At 46.5% G+C, this 15,665-nt stretch overlaps 2 protein-coding genes across 8 annotated transcripts in view; one reads left to right on the top strand and one right to left on the bottom strand.

The window, feature by feature from the left end:
- The window catches only part of LOC147450463 (Inositol monophosphatase family protein), a 41,108-nt gene extending 30,101 nt beyond the window's left edge, over positions 1-11,007 (top strand). For 4 of the 7 annotated variants that reach the window (XM_086519692.1, XM_086519696.1, XM_086519694.1 and 1 more), the window contains 7 exons: positions 789-1,039; positions 3,004-3,063; positions 3,173-3,567; positions 3,645-3,720; positions 4,885-4,935; positions 5,608-5,647; positions 9,223-11,007. In XM_086519692.1, the coding sequence (XP_086375818.1) occupies positions 789-1,039; positions 3,004-3,063; positions 3,173-3,567; positions 3,645-3,720; positions 4,885-4,935; positions 5,608-5,647; positions 9,223-10,766 (2,417 nt within the window). In that variant the 3' untranslated portion in view covers positions 10,767-11,007. Of the gene's footprint in view, positions 1-788; positions 1,040-3,003; positions 3,064-3,172; positions 3,568-3,644; positions 3,721-4,884; positions 4,936-5,607; positions 5,827-9,222 lie in introns of those variants that run through there. The other 3 variants (XM_086519693.1, XM_086519695.1, XM_086519698.1) reach the window with 3 other exon arrangements.
- Positions 11,008-12,518: 1,511 nt separating this feature from the next.
- PHT4;6 (phosphate transporter 4;6) lies at positions 12,519-14,421 on the bottom strand. The gene has a single exon (XM_086520725.1). The coding sequence runs from the start codon at positions 14,283-14,285 to the stop codon at positions 12,861-12,863; it is 1,425 nt and encodes a 474-aa protein (XP_086376851.1). The 5' UTR covers positions 14,286-14,421; the 3' UTR covers positions 12,519-12,860.
- Positions 14,422-15,665: the final 1,244 nt, after the last annotated feature.

The raw sequence follows: 15,665 nt of genomic DNA, 5'->3' as shown, positions 1-15,665 counted from the left end.
GCTCTGCATTCATGGTAGGTATGCAGTTTTTTCAATTATCTTGGTCTACATAGCAGTTTCCAGTGTTTCTCTCATCGAGATGGTGAGTGGTCTTGTGGCGGGCAACCTGTAGAGCAGGGCTACAATGTCACTTGCACAGGACAAGCAATTAGTTACACTTGGTCTGGAGTTAGTTACAGTTGGTCTGGAGTTCACACTGGACGGACTCTCGTCTAGGCAGTGACACGTGGCAGTGATACGGGTGGTGGTCTAATGGACACCGTGGCCCAGTTTGGAGATAGACGTAGCTAGACTCGGTTATTTTGCTAGCCATTGGTGGCTCTTTATGATTGTATATATGTGTGATTGGTTCTAGTCGTCGTATGCTTCATCTACTTTCTGTGGTCTAGCGTCTTGAGCCTTGTGTCTTGTGTCCAGCATCGCACTTCTGCACTCTCCTTGCGCATTGGAGCCTCGACAACCCCACTGTACTTGTGAGTCCCGAGCTTGGAGCTGAGTCTGCTGCCAGCCAGAGTTTGTACTGGTTCCATGAGTTAGTCGAGTTCCATGGTGTTCTGAGTCTTTTGTTGTGAGTTAGTCAAGTTCCATGGTGTTCTGAGTCTATTGTTGTGAGTTAGTCAAGTTCCATAATGTTCTGAGTCTATTGTTGTTCTTGAGTTTCTTGTTTCATTGCTGTGTTGTGTTTTCTTTCTGTTTGAGTGAGGTTTCACGCATATTGCACTGAGGAGCACCCACAGTAGAGAGCACGACACACTTTTCCTGCTACATGTGTATTATGTATATTGCAGAGCTTGGATCGCTTTTTCCATCAATCCCTCTTGTTGCAGAAGAGGATGCAAGCCTTCTCAGGTTGGAACTCGAGGAAAGAGGAAATGAAGGTGCTGATAAACCTAGTTTAGTCAGTAAGGTCGTGGAGGCTGTGTCAAGGGTAGCATCTCCTGGTGTGCAGCCTGTCAGCATCAAGTCTGTTCTGGAAGCGATTGATAGGAGCGGCGAAGTTTATCCCTTTCCATCAACAAGGAAAATGTCTTCTTTTTGGGTGGGTAGTATCATGTCTTTGTTTTTGCAGTATGCTTCACAGTTTTAATGCTCCACTTATGGATTTTCTGTGCATGCAGTCAGTTGCATTACTTGGAGCTGTTTCTTTCTTAATCAAGGGTTGCTTTTGGAATCAGTTTTTTTACTGAATCTGACTGACCCTGCCCGCTTGCCACTTTTACCTATGCTCTGCCTTGCTCCTCTGCTGTCCAGCTTGCAGTCCCCCACCCTCCAGGGTGTAGACAATGGCTTGCAAAGAATTGGTTGATTAGATTCAGAAACATATTTAGACTTCACAAGCGGAGCCTTCCATTGGTCATAGTCACGGGGAACAACATCCCATCTGGATGTGCGCTTTTCATACCAAACAGGGATATAGTTTTTTATTGACCAGCTGACACATCATTTGCTGTCATTTTTTCATGTGACGTGTCAGTATTGCTTCAAAAGAAACGGATTTTCGATAGTCAAAGACTACTTCCAATAGGAAGTTCCACACGCTGTGGTTAATAGAAAATTCAGTGGTATCACCGCCTTTTTATGAACAATGCTTAAGAGGATCCATTTTAGCTGTAACTATCTGCCAGTTTGATTATTCAATCGAGGCAACCGAAGAGATGAGAATTGAAAATTAGAAACAACACATACTTTTAGATGAGACGGAAGATGTGAAGTTCCCCTTCTGAGAGTGTTGGCACTCAATTGAGCACCTCTGATGTTATTTTTTATTGATTTTTTACAACTGTGTGCAATCATGCACTAGATCTCCTTTTACAACTGAGGGTATGCCTCGAATATTTAGGCACTTGGCTTTACAAAAGCAACTAGAAAATCACGGCTAAAAACATAGCAGAAAAGCATCTGCTTTCAATAACAGCTTCCAAGTCAACTGCTGTTAATAACTAACACCCAACAAAGCTCCCTATGTAAGGACTCCCGTAAGCACCTTCCGTATTGTCTGCCATAAAACACGCTGAACTGAGACTTCGGTGGCAGATTTCTGTAGGGCCTTACGACTTCCCACTTGCTATGTGTTCAAAGTTTGTCCCTGTATCAGCTTCTGCCTTTCGGCACCATCAGACTGATGCCCTAAGCTCGTCACAGCAACCCTCCTCTTGTTCTCATGCTGTTTTCGTTACCGGGTAGACCTATGGATCCATAGAAGTAGAACGGATATTCCACACATCCTCAAATAGTATTTCACAATATGATTATCAGTCAGATTTATGCATTCTTAGGAGTTTGTGGCAAGTTTGTGCATAGCAGGATTAGTATGAATCTTCAGGAGTTGAAGGAAAATATTCCAGATGAGTCATCAGACGGATGGCTAGAGCATCGTACATTGACTGTCCACCCTTGAACAGATATTTTTGGTGCACCATTGGATGGATGATTAGAGCACTGCGATGGGAATGTCTTTAGACCAGTGAGCATGGATATCTATGATGCATCACAAATGTTGACTGGAGCATCATGACGGAAACACTATGGAAGTCTAGACCGTAAGAATGCTACAATTTGATTGTTACTAATGCGTTATGGGTTGGATGACTTGAGCATCGCATGACCAAGTACTGACCAACTCTAGTCCCTAAGATGATTGCTCTTAAGTTTCATATATCTGTTTTGGACAGGAGGGCGATATATGTCTGAGAAGCTGTGAGATAAACAATATTTTACATTTTATAGTAGCTTCAGTTGCACATTTAAACTTTCTGATGAATCAGGGCAATGGATTGTAATGCTAGTCCACTGCTGTCAAATTTCTTGCTATTATGGTAGAATTATATCGCTTACTTCCATGTTAAGTAATTACGGCTGTAAAATTTCAACCACCACCACCTCTATGGTCATCCAACCCTTCCTCTATTGAGAACACATGGTGGGAATACGTAGACAAGAAGTAAGAACTTATTGAATTTTCTGTTATATGTGCTACTCATCATTCGTTTCGCTCCTGTCTAGGTGCTTGACCCTATTGATGGAACCCGAGGGTTTGTGGAGGGTGGAGATTCCCTGTATGTGGTACCGTTATCAGCACTATCTTAAGATAGTTCTCTTTCTTTCTTTGATTAAGTGCAGATTGAGAATGCAATTTCTGGTATGGAACCCTGAAATGGTATGAAATGTACAGATAGGCTTGTCATTGGTGGTGGACGGAAAAGTGGTGCTTGGAGTGATGGGTTGCCCATGCCTAACGCGTGCCAACATGGCATCGTCAGTATCAGGCAAACGATTGATTTGGACAGTGGAGAAAATGATGAAGGAAAATATTTGGAGTAGCAATGGAGTTCTTGTTACTGCTTACAGAGGCCATGGGACTTGGTTGAGATCTCTGGACACACTGGCAATACATCAGCACAAAAGCCTAGATGAACAAGATTTTGTCCAGAGTTTTGTTGATGGATGTATTACACCGGATGATGCTCACTTTGGTCTATCTCGGCATGAAAACTGGGCTTCAACTCCCTTGGCCACTCTTGTACCTGCTAAAATTGATTCTGTTGCTTTTCATTTTTGCTGTGGAAGGTATAATTCTGATTGTGCAGAAATTACATTTCTTTGCAATAAAGGACAAAGGTTTAACCTTGGTTTCTTTGTTTCAGTCTTTGTAAATATTTTGCTGTGGCGATAGGAGCTGTCTCAGCTGTGTTACTTCCTCAAAGCCAAAAATTTGTGAAGGTGATTAGCTAAATGCTCATCTATACTGTTTCTCTTAATTTTTCCATTTACTTTGGTACAATGCATGTGGGTTAGCCCCAATTTAGCTCTTGGAGTTCATGGGTAGAAGTGGAAGTGATCACATCGTCAGATGATACAAGCTACTTCAGCAGTGTTGCTCAAGCTTAAAATTACAGCTGCAGCCTTCAACCATCCTCCAGCTACCCAGTCTTGGTCCTGTGTGAATAGTACCGCATTTACCGTTAGATTCATGCTTTTATTCATGCTAGTGAGTCACTTGAGAAGGACACACACTTGGGGAACACGCTGGTCAGTATGTATGCCAATTCCGGTGAAGGTGTTCCATGAGATCCAAAGCCTAAATTAGGGTTAAAAGTGTCCCACAACTGAGCCTCTGGGCATCCCTATAACATTGCTCAGGGACTCAAGCTAGCCCATCAAGACTGACTATCCCAATCCAACTGCTTAAGCCATCATCCTTTAAGAGCCTGCATGATCTGGGTTCATCAGAGCAGCATTAGATATGCCACTGTAGTGTGTCTAATGAGATCCAATGGAGGTACTGTTGCCATTTTGTTAAGGCTTTGGACTGATGGATTAGGATCATGGCTTTGAGGATCAGCGGTACCTTTGGCTCGTTTGATAGTAACTAAGGTGTCACAGCAAGACTTTCTTGAGGGATAACGGTAGGAGCTTCCATGCTACCACCACAGAGGCTTTTCACAGATTTTTTCAGTGGTACTACTGAAGTCGGCAACTTCAGCAGCATCTACTTCCTCATCCACTACCCTACCCTACTACAGATGCCTCTCTAAGGAGTAACATTGTACAAGGCCTTGCTGATCGTAGAGCGATGCGTCCTTGTCCATTAGGAGCTTGCTTTAGAGATTCCTCATCTTCAGCATATTCGAGCCATCATTGCTTGCCATTAGGGGACATTTGATTATCGTATAATCAATGTTGAAATCATTTTAAATCAAGTTGGGAGCTTACATTCCAAAGACTCAGAAATTCTTCGTTTAGTTATGCTGCACTTTGAGCACTGGCAGCAATGTGAACTCAAGCAAGGTTGTCTCGTTGAGGAATGATTCAAAAGTTCCTCAAAGCAGTACTATTTGTCATCAGTGCCCTGTGAAACTTACAAATGGTATGCTCTTTTGGCAGGCATGGGACCATGCTGCTGGCTTGATATGTGTGCAGGAAGCTGGAGGCAAGGTTGGTAATCGTCTCTAATTCTCTCACTTTCTAATGCATTTTTTTGAAGTCGTGTTGCTGAGTACATTTTTCCAAGGATGCTAGTAAATGATTGACATAGATTCAACTATTCCAGTACAAAACAACCTCACTGCTCTTGTGCTGGGGTCTCTACATTTGTTGATCATTATCGCCTTCTTCTGTCACCTCATTATGACTACCAGCAAAAATACATATATTTGCGTGGCTACTGTTGTTTCTTATGTGCTGGAAGTAGGAATGAATGCCCTTGCTTGTGCTACTGCATGCATGCATATTGCTCCAATACATGTCATCTCAGCCTTAACTGTGTATTGCTCTTTTGTTGTAAACCACCTAGCTTTGTTGTATGCATGTCCTACGCTGGCCTGGCTGCTGCCAATCACGACACGATATGAGCAATAGCTGTGCTGCTTCTATTCAAAAGGCAATTAAAAGCTGTAGCATGTCTTTCTCCCTTCTTTTCTTTCTTTCTAGCAATTGGGTACCACCACAACAACTGTTTGCTAATGAGCTGTTTCACTTTTTCCGTGTTCTACAATAGCGCATACACCACGTTGGCTTGACCTGTACCCTAATCTTGCACCTATCTGCCTTATTTTTTTTGGCATCCGGAGTGGACAAAATTGCAATAATGGTGTTTGATTTATGTAGGTCACTGATGGTGAAGGTAGCAACTTGGAAAACCTGATAGGTGAGGGACAAAGGACATTTGTGCCTGGAGGAGGCAGCATAATGGTCACCAATGGTCACTTGCATCACATAATATTGGAGCATTTGTCTAGATAGACCTCAAACCACTTATTGGTCAAAACAAAATTCGTATTTAAACGGAACTGCTTTGGTTTGAATAAAATCTCAATCTCTCTCTCTCTCTCTCTCTCTCTCTCTCTCTCTCTGTGCGCGCTGCCAGCCCTCTCCCCTGCGCGCTGCCAGCCCTCGCCTCCCCTCTCTCTCCCTGCGCGCTGTCCCACCCGTGTGCTGCCCCCCCCCCCCCCCCCCCCCGTGCGCTGCTCCCTGCACGTCAAGACAACCAGCTCATCCACTGAACACACACACCCCATCCCCATCCCCTGCCCGCTGCCCCCTGCATACACACAAGCCGAGTGTTCTCTTCCCCTTCTCCCCTCTTCTTCACAATATGAAGAGAGGGTAGCTACGAAGACAACCATGTCTTCCCCCATCATCAAGACGCCGACACCGACAACGAAGACAACGTCCTTCATGCTCACGAATAAGAGGCTTGCACAATTGGAGAAGGACATGAAGGAATGGCGGATGGAGAGAGAAATATGGAAGGAGGAGAAAGCCAACTTCATCAAGCTATGGAACAAAGAGAAGGAGGACATGAGAGCGGAAATCCAAAATCTCAAAGAGGAGAAGGAGAGAAGGGAACGGGAGAACGAGAAGGAGAGGGAGAGATGGAGGAAAGAGCAAGTAGAGATGAAGGCACAAATCGATCTCCTTCATGCTTCCCTCACATCCCTCACCCCCGAGGAAGGAGAGATTAAAGGGGAGGCTAAGGAAGCCCTCAAGGAGGAGATCACCAAAGCCCTCACCGCAAGCATTGAGGACAAATTAGAGGCCACCAAAGAAGGATGGGTCGAAGTGGTCAAAAAGAACATCAAGAAGGTAGCAAGAGAGGAAGCCCAAAAAGATGAGGTACTCATCGTACACACAACCATCGAAGAGGAGAAGATGCGACAAGCTCGCCGTCTCAATGTGCGAGTGACCGGCATCAAAGAAGAAGAAGGGTCTACACCCGAGAGCGATGGGAAAGCCTTATGCAAGAAAGTGGGATACAAGGAAGAAGAGATCCCTTTCTCCAAAGTTTGGAGAGCCGGCAAAGATCCAAAGAAGAGAGCTCTCATCCTCCAATTCGCCTCCGAGGAGTCTCGAACTTCTTTCCTCCGAAAGAGGGTCATCTTGAGAGGGCTAGAAGGCCCCCTGATTTATCTTGATGATGACCTCACAAAGATGCAACAAGATCACCGCCGCGCGTGCATGCCTAGAGTCCACCAAGCCCGCAAAGAAGGGAAGAAGGCAGTATATCGAGATGGTAGGGTTATCATTGATGGCAAGACCATCGCATAGGGACTCACGGCCTGTGGGACACACGAGGAGATTCATGTCACGGTTTGGAATTGCAATGGAGACCTATGGACACACCCAGAGAGACTTGAGGAGGTGATGAGAGGTCGAGACATGATTCTACTTACAGAGACACACGAGAGCCCAGAGAGAGGGTTACCACGGATACATGGATTCCAATGGGAGTCTCTACATCGGGGATGTATGCGCCAGCACACCACTCGCGGTTCAGGAGGAGTGGCCATACTCTTTAGACAGGGGCTTCACAGCAGACTACAGATTGTTTCCCGGGACCCACAGGCCCGATACATGTGGATTCGCCTCGAGCTCTCACGAGACAGGATCGTCTACATTGCCCTTTGCTACTTTGCTCCCACAGGCTCCAGATTCGCCCCTATTGAGCAGGAGTCACCGTACGCATGCTCACGGAGGAGATTATGGAGTACTCTACACTGGGTGAAGTCTTCCTTATGGGAGACTTCAATGCTCGTACGCGCAGTGAGCAGTGTGAGGCATACGACCACGAGGACTCAGAGGCACTACACACTCTAGATGAGGAGGCTACTATGAGAGATACAGCAGACAGAGCTCCAGTCACAGCCTACGGACGACACCTACTTCGACTTGGCTCCCAGCACCGTCTCGTTATTTATAACGGGATGGCCCAGTGGCCCACCTCAGGGGGCCTGACTTGTATGCCACATGGAGTTACAGAGGGAGGGGGGAGTACAGTCGACTATATTCTGGGACCCAGGGAGGCTACACACCTTATCACATCCTTCACCATTCCACCCATACCCATCGGAGCCGACCACACATACCTCTCTTTCTCCATCACCGGAGATACCATCCCACACAGCTCCACAGCACACACTCCACACACCACCATCCATTTCACACATGAGCTAGCCTCTCTTTACTCGGCCGAGGTCGAGCATGGCCTATGCCTCCTCCACCCATCCACACCACTCTCAGTTCTCACATCACATATCTCTTCCGTTCTCCACACTTCAGCTATTAGCTCTTTTCCACACACCACTCACACAGGACGCACTCCCCCCCCCGGGACTATGCCTCAGAACCGCTGGTATGATGATGAGTGCAGAGAGTTATACCGACGCCTCCGTGCACGGCGAGCCTTAGGAGAGATCACAGAGAGAGAGGCCAGACGACATATGAAGACGCTGACACGCCAAAAGCGGCGAGCATTCGAAGAGGCACAGGAGCTTGAGCTATACCGCCTATTCATGAGCATAGATAACGCGACGGCTTGGCGCACCCTGCGCGAGCCACGTCCGACTACAGCTATTGAGGATCCACAGATATGGGATGATTATGCAGAGCGCCTTTATGAGGTGCCAGGGCAGCCTCCTATCCCACAGCCACACGGGCCACGCCCCACGTGCTCCTCCTTCTTTACAGCAGAGATGGTAGAGAGGGCCATACGCCGCATGCAGCACAGATGATCAGCTGACCATACTGGATTACAGAGTGAGCACATCATTTATGCGGCCTCCACTATAGCCCCGTTGATTGCACATGTCTTCAACCGGGCTATAGGGGAGGGCTTCCCAGAGGAGTGGACACAGCACACCATAGTGCCTATCCACAAATCTGGCGACACCCTGGACCCAGGGAACTACAGGACTATCATGATTGGCCACACGATGGCCAAGCTATATGGAGCAGTACTTGAGGCACAGCTCAGTTGCTACGCAGAGACCGAGGGTTTACGAGCTCCAGGCCAGGCAGGTTTCAGACGAGCTTTCTCCACCACTGATCACATCTTCGTTCTGCGCTGCCTCATTGATGGGGCAAAGGCGCGGAAGAAGAGGCTTTACTGCTGCTTTGTGGATTTCCGCAAGGCCTTTGACACAGTCCCACGCGAGAGACTCTTCCAGCGCCTTCACAGCATTGGGGTACCAACAGAGATGATTTGGGCCATATATACTCTCTACGAGAGGGTGACGGGTCGAGTTCGTTGCCCAGGCGGCTTTTCAGAGACCATTGCTAGCACCATTGGTGTTAAGCAAGGATGCCCACTCTCCCCGACACTCTTTGGGCTCTACATCGACGAGATCTCCGACTACATACTACGAGCAGGGGGAGAGGGGAGCGACTTGGCAGGTACTCCGGTCCACATCATGTTATATGCTAATGATATTGTGTTGATTTCAGAGTCACCCGAGGGCTTGCAACGCCATCTTGAGGCCTTGGACGAATTCAGCACACACAGGGGGTTGACTGTGAACCTTGGCAAAACCAAGGTCATGATCTTTCACACATCCAGTGCAGTGAGGAGCGCTGCCACCTTCACAGCAGCAGGAGGACAGGTTGATGTAGTCACCTCCTATGTCTACCTTGGCATCACATTCACCAGCCTACCAGGACCCTTCACTATGAGGCAGGCTGCTGCTGACAGGCTCACCCGAGGATATGCAGCTCTGACCATGCTAGAGCGGAGATGCCACCAGGCACACTTTCAGGAGCCCCGCACGAAGGGGTGGCTTTTCGACACCTTAGTCACCCCGGCCCTGATGTACTCGGCGGCAGTATGGGCACCAGGATTGACAGCTGACCAGTGGACACAGCTTGAGAGGCCACAGGTATGTATGATCTCACGCTTGCTCCGCAGCAAGAAGACAGTGCCACATGACATTATTAGAGCCGAGCTCGCCACACCACCTATGGCTGTAGAGGCACTATTCCAGACAATCTGCTTCATCCAGAGGATGAGAGAGCTACCTCCTAACAGACTTACTCGTAGAGCATTTGAGGCAGCTATACAACTATCAGAGAGTGGGCATGAGAGAGCATGGTACTCACAGGTCAGAGCATGGTTTGAGGGACACGGTCTTGACATGGAGAGACTACCACCATTCCAGTACGACCCCCACTCACCATCTGTTCACCTCTCTCGCAGTGAGAGGAACTTGGTATTGAGACAGGATCTGTGGCAGCTATACACCAGGAGAGTCTGGGAGTCACCTGGCTTGGGGACGAGGATGTCAGATTACAGAGACCAGTTTCTCACCATACTGTCTAGGGGGTTCATACAGAGACCACGCTATATGGACACATATATGCCACATAGCTCACGGGTGGCGATTGGTCAGCTGAGAGTGGCTTCACACAGGTTAGAGATTGAGATCGGGAGACATACTGGTGTTCCCAGGGAGGAGCGAGTTTGCAGAGCCTGCACAGAGGAGGTGGAGAGTGAGGAGCACTTTGTATGTAGATGGAGAGCATACACTGAGATCAGAGGCAGGTATGAGGCCTTATTCAGAGGACAGCCCACTCTCCGAGAGATCATGGACTCTCGAGATCAGAGACAGCTCGGACGCTTCTTACTAGAGATACAGAGCCATCGGGACACACTACTACAGCCACGCACAGCTACACAGACAGAGGGGAGACAGTCGCAGCTCACAGACTTCTTTCAGAGGATTGCCGCCCCTCCCTCACCAGACACTCAGAGGGGAGTGACACTCCCACAGGCGGAGGTGAGCCGAGCTAGACGACGACCACGAGTCACAGGCTACAGGGGCGCGAGCTCCCACCACCGACAGATCGAGGAGATCCGAGCCCGGGAGCGCCGTGCCACTGAGGAGCGAGTAGCTCAGATGAGGGTCGACCCGACAGCTTGCATCCGGGTAGCCTTGGCACCAGCCCCGCCCATGTACCACATCTTACATCCCCCCATTTGTACAGGATGGAGCTAGATAGCTTGATGCATTCTCATTCTCATGATTGTACTACCTTGAGCATATAGACATGCATATACCCCTAGAGATAGAGCTCCATCCCTCCTCAGATACTCCCCTACCTACCTACATTCAGTTCAGTTTTGTATCAGTTTTGTTTCATTTGTCTTTCCGATCGACGGATGACATACACACCATGTACATTTGATTTGTCTCATAGGCCGATTTTGGCCTGACATTGACGTTAAAAATCTTTCTTTCTTTCTTTCTTTCTCTCATAACAGGTCTTGAGTTCAACTCTCTTCGTCCGGTAGATCTTTAAGGTCTCTTGGGATAGTTTCCCACGACGTTTAAATTCTCTTCTTCTTGTCCTCTCTCTCTATCTCTCTCTCACACACACACACACACACACACGAGCATGCACGCACGTTTCTGTAGTATTTTACTTTCATTATGGATGCTGATTTCTCTCTTTGCCAGTTTCTTGGGATGTTAGGTAAATTTTAATGTTGTACTTTCGTGATGCTATCAAGCCCTTGGCTGATTAAATCTAAATCTCTTTCCTTTGCATGGACACTTCAGCTTTGTTCATCTTTCTAATGTTCATTTTGTTCTCTTTGACGATGTGCGCATACACACACCCTTACACACCGTATGGGTATCTTTTTTGGGCTTCTCTTTGTACACGTATGGGCTCCTCTGGCCGATCATTTATCAATGCATAGTGGTAGTGTAGCATTGACTAATCTACACCTATGGTATATGATATGTATTGTCTGTTCATCATCATCTCTCTCTCTCTCTCTCTCTCTCTCTCTCTCTCTCTCTCTCTCAAATGAGGCACGATATCAAAAGAACATGCTGAAGCGCTCTCTATGTACAGGTAAATATATACACTATGCTGAAGGGTGACATTGAGAAAGTAAACATCAAGAGATATGCACCTTGCATGCAACAGGAAAATGTTCTTATGGGACAGGCTTTCCACCCATGTTAACAAATGACAATTGATTAACTACCAAAGCAGTTGAGAGTTGAAACTTACAAAATTTCCAATATTTGTATGTGCTTGAATCCATATTGATAAATAGAAGGATTAGAGCTCATTCAAAAATGCAATGGACATGATAAAAATGTGGTATGTATAAGTAAAAATTTACAAATCTAGCAGTTCCTTTGTTAATGAGACTAGAAGTTCCAAGCCGTCCTTGCAGTAATATTGCACTTCAAACCTTGTTCTTGCATCCATCTCAAGTACAAACTTTGAGAGGATCAACAAAAGCTAGAATGGGTGCCATAATTAACGCTCCTTTAAGCTTGTCAAAACTACATAAACTATGTTGTTGCTTTTTGCCCCAATTGAAGGCCTTGCCATGATTCTTCAATTGGCCAGTCACAGGAATTACCATCTTTAATATAATCTTTTGATAAATTTATGATTATAGCTTGCCATACTTCGGAAAATCTAAAGTTCTTCCAAGTTGGATGAGGCCATTGTAAAACTGACAAAACCTATATTGAAACAAGTAATGCAACATACAAAGTGGGAGATATATAATCCCTTGCACGAATCATAGACTGTTCGAACTCTAGCCTGGCTGTGTCTTTGCAGCTACTACATAACACACACACACACACATGCACCTGCCACCATACACCTAGAAGCCATCATGAAAGAGCTTACAATCACCACTCAAACATAGTGTGAAAAAACCAAAATAAAGCCCTAAGGTTCCCCTGTCCAGTGACAGGAGACGACATCGAATAAAGATATACCAACAAACAACCAAATGTTACAATTAATAATGAAAATTAGCAACCAACACAAGGTGTAGTAAGGTATACGTTTTGCCGCATTCAACATCTGAAGGTGGCATGATTTTCCAAAAATTTGCATGCCACTTGACCATATACAATTTGTGAGTACAATAGTTTCCAACTCTATACCTGTCTCAAAAAATTTCTTGTGAAATCTTCCCCATTTACACGACGGGGCCTAGATGGCTGCTTTCACTTTGAAGAGTCAAAGAGTTAACATAACTCTGATCTTCGTTGATGTGCCGCTAGACAAAATTGTTGATGGTTAAACTCTTTAAAGAGCTAGGCTGCAATCTAATCAAAGATTCTTTCTCCAGAAGCAAACACAAGAAATATGCATACACTAATTATGCACAAAATTCCGGGAGAGGCAAAAACTAATGTCCAGCACTGCGGATCCGAAAGCTCCAAATTGTTTGCTTTTGCATTTTCCAAAATCAGCCCTGTTAGACCCACACCCACAATGCCGGCTAAAGTTCCCGCTGTGTTAGAAATGCCCATAACAATACCAGCATACCGGGGTGCAATATCCATGTGATTAACTGCAAACCCCCCTCGTGCAAGTGCGCATAGACCAAGACAGATAGAGGAAAGCCATATGGCGCCCGTTGAAGACCTCACCCCCGTCATCATGAACAAAGCCAATGCCGCTGCCAGAAAACCTCCTGTATTCAAAAATTTTCTAGTCCCCGTTACCGACATTATCTTGCCCACAATCAGATGATCTGCGACCACTCCACCTACATTGGAAAAGATAAACATGTTCAGATATGGCACAGTCTTTGATACACCAAGGCTCTCCAGGCTTACGCCTAGTCCTTCATTGAAGTAAGTGGGCAGCCAGTTCATGAGGACGTAGAGCGCGTAATGGAATGTGAAGTTGTTAACGACAATTGCCCATACAGGAAGGCTAGTCATAATGCTTTTCCATGGAATTCCATCTGCTGCGTTTTTCTTCTTTACTCCATCCTTACTGAGGGAAGTCATAGGAAGGAGCTGTTGTGCTGGCATACCAAAACCAGCTGCTGAAGCCTTGGCAAGCTCTGAGCGGGGTGGATCCGATGACAAGGTGAACCAGCACAATGACCAAGCCATGCCGAGGGATGCAAGAGAGATGTAGACAGAGTGAGGGCCTGCATGGTGCAAGAGTGGAGGGAGGGCGAACATGCCCAATGCAGCACCCAGATACATGCCGGACGTTGTAAGAGAGACTGCTCGTGAGCGTTGATGAGGGGGTACCCATTGCGCCAAGAGTGTGTGTATACATGGAAACACAAGCCCCTGCGCTACCCCGATGGTGAATCTCGCCAGTGCCAGTAGAAAGGAGGTCAAGGGGGGAGAATCCGCATCTGGAGTGGGGGTAAATGCGCAGACAACAGACCATAAAAGAAATGAAAGCAGTAAAACAGGGCGTGCACCCATGCGTTGAGCTGCCCAACCACCTGGGACCTGAGATAGCACATAGCCATAGAAGAAGGCGGACAAAATGTAGCCCTTGACTCGCTCATCGGCATGTGCCGAGGCAGCAGCTGCAGTGTATGCGATGGAGAAGCCAACACGCTCCATGTAGCATATGCTTGTGCTGGCAAACACCATCGCCACCATGAGATATTTCTGAGGAATCCTCATTCGGAACCCTAAGTCGAGTCCGGTTCTGAATTTCTTCTTGGCATTTGGATCTGGATGCTCTTGCAGAGGCTGATCCTGCGGCGACCACATCCCTCTCGATGTTGCTCTTCGGCGAGAGCAACAGCATTCTTTTGTTGGTTTCTCTGCGTTTAGCAAGGTGACTAGTAAAGCACGTTCAATCCATTAGCAGTAATGGTAGTAACAATGCAGCCTTCCGACTAGTAAGGCTTTCTAATGCCAGCCTTATTGAAAGGCATTTTCTATGTTAGTTTGTGTGGGTGTGCGCGCGTGCGTGTGTGTGTGTGTGTGTGTGTGTGTGTGTGAGAGAGAGAGAGAGAGAGAGAGAGAGAGAGAGAGAGAGAGAGATTGAGATTTTATTATCGTCCTCAGAGGTCAAATATGACCTATCGCACCAAAGATACATGTTTACTATGTGTGGTGCTCAAAGGGATTCTCGATTGTCAAGGATTGCATTGATGAGAATCACAATGGAGAGCCCACATTGTGGTTGGGAGAGGAAAGCGTGGAAGTCCAAGTCATGGTTGAAAATGTGAGGGAAACAGATGTGAGCAAAAGTTGAGCACTCTACTAGTGCGTGGTACTCAGACTCTCAAACTTGCAGTTCTCCATTGCTGCAGTGCCCCAGAGGGAGTGGAAGCTAAGCAAAATGGCTACGATAGTGTGTATGGCTGACAAGGGGATATGCTCAAGCATATAAGGGTGAGTACGATTTCCTCTTTTGGTGAAGAATGTAGCTAGGGGCAATATGGTTGGTGTGATGTATGAAGCATCACTCATCGGATTCCTCCCAAGCTATTATAATACATTGGCTTGTAGAAAAGCTTAATTCACTTGGAAGTCTGTTGAGGCACCATGTAGAAAGTGTAATGCATCCCTCCTCCCAAACCACATTAAGACCATCCAATTAGCCCGCTTGGTAGTCACAAGGTGTGAGGGTGATGCGTTACCACATTAGACTGCTTATCAACTTTTTTGGCTTGTTGAAGGTATGTAGGCTGTCACCATTAGAATTCATAGCCCACCTTTGTTGAATAGCTTGCTCTCTATGTCCTTCTAATTGATTGCTTTCCCTCTAACCCATATTTCGCATGGCATTATTTTCTCCACTACAAGGTCGACAACTTGATTGCATGTGCTCATTAAATACTCCACTTGCAGTCAACCGGCACACACACATTTCCATGTGCTGAGTGTGTGTGTGTGTGTGTGTGTGTGTGTGTGTGTGTGTGTGTGTGTGTGTGAGAGAGAGAGAGAGAGAGAGAGAGAGAGAAACCATATACCATTTGTTCATAATGTATGTGAAGAGACTTTGCCAACACAGCCTAACATTTGGCTCCCATTCAAATTGTATTTCTAATAAATAAAAAGCTTAAACTATCATTAAAAGACACAATGTAAAAAAATAGCTATACGCACATGGTAGTTGGCTCTCACACAACCCCAACATTC

This window comes from Adiantum capillus-veneris, chromosome 9 (genome assembly GCF_014529385.1).
Source record: "Adiantum capillus-veneris isolate H3 chromosome 9, ASM1452938v2, whole genome shotgun sequence".
In the NCBI taxonomy this organism is placed as follows: Eukaryota; Viridiplantae; Streptophyta; class Polypodiopsida; order Polypodiales; family Pteridaceae; genus Adiantum; species Adiantum capillus-veneris.
The sequence above is the reverse complement of the archived record's forward strand: the minus strand, read 5'-3'. Positions and strand labels throughout refer to the sequence as shown.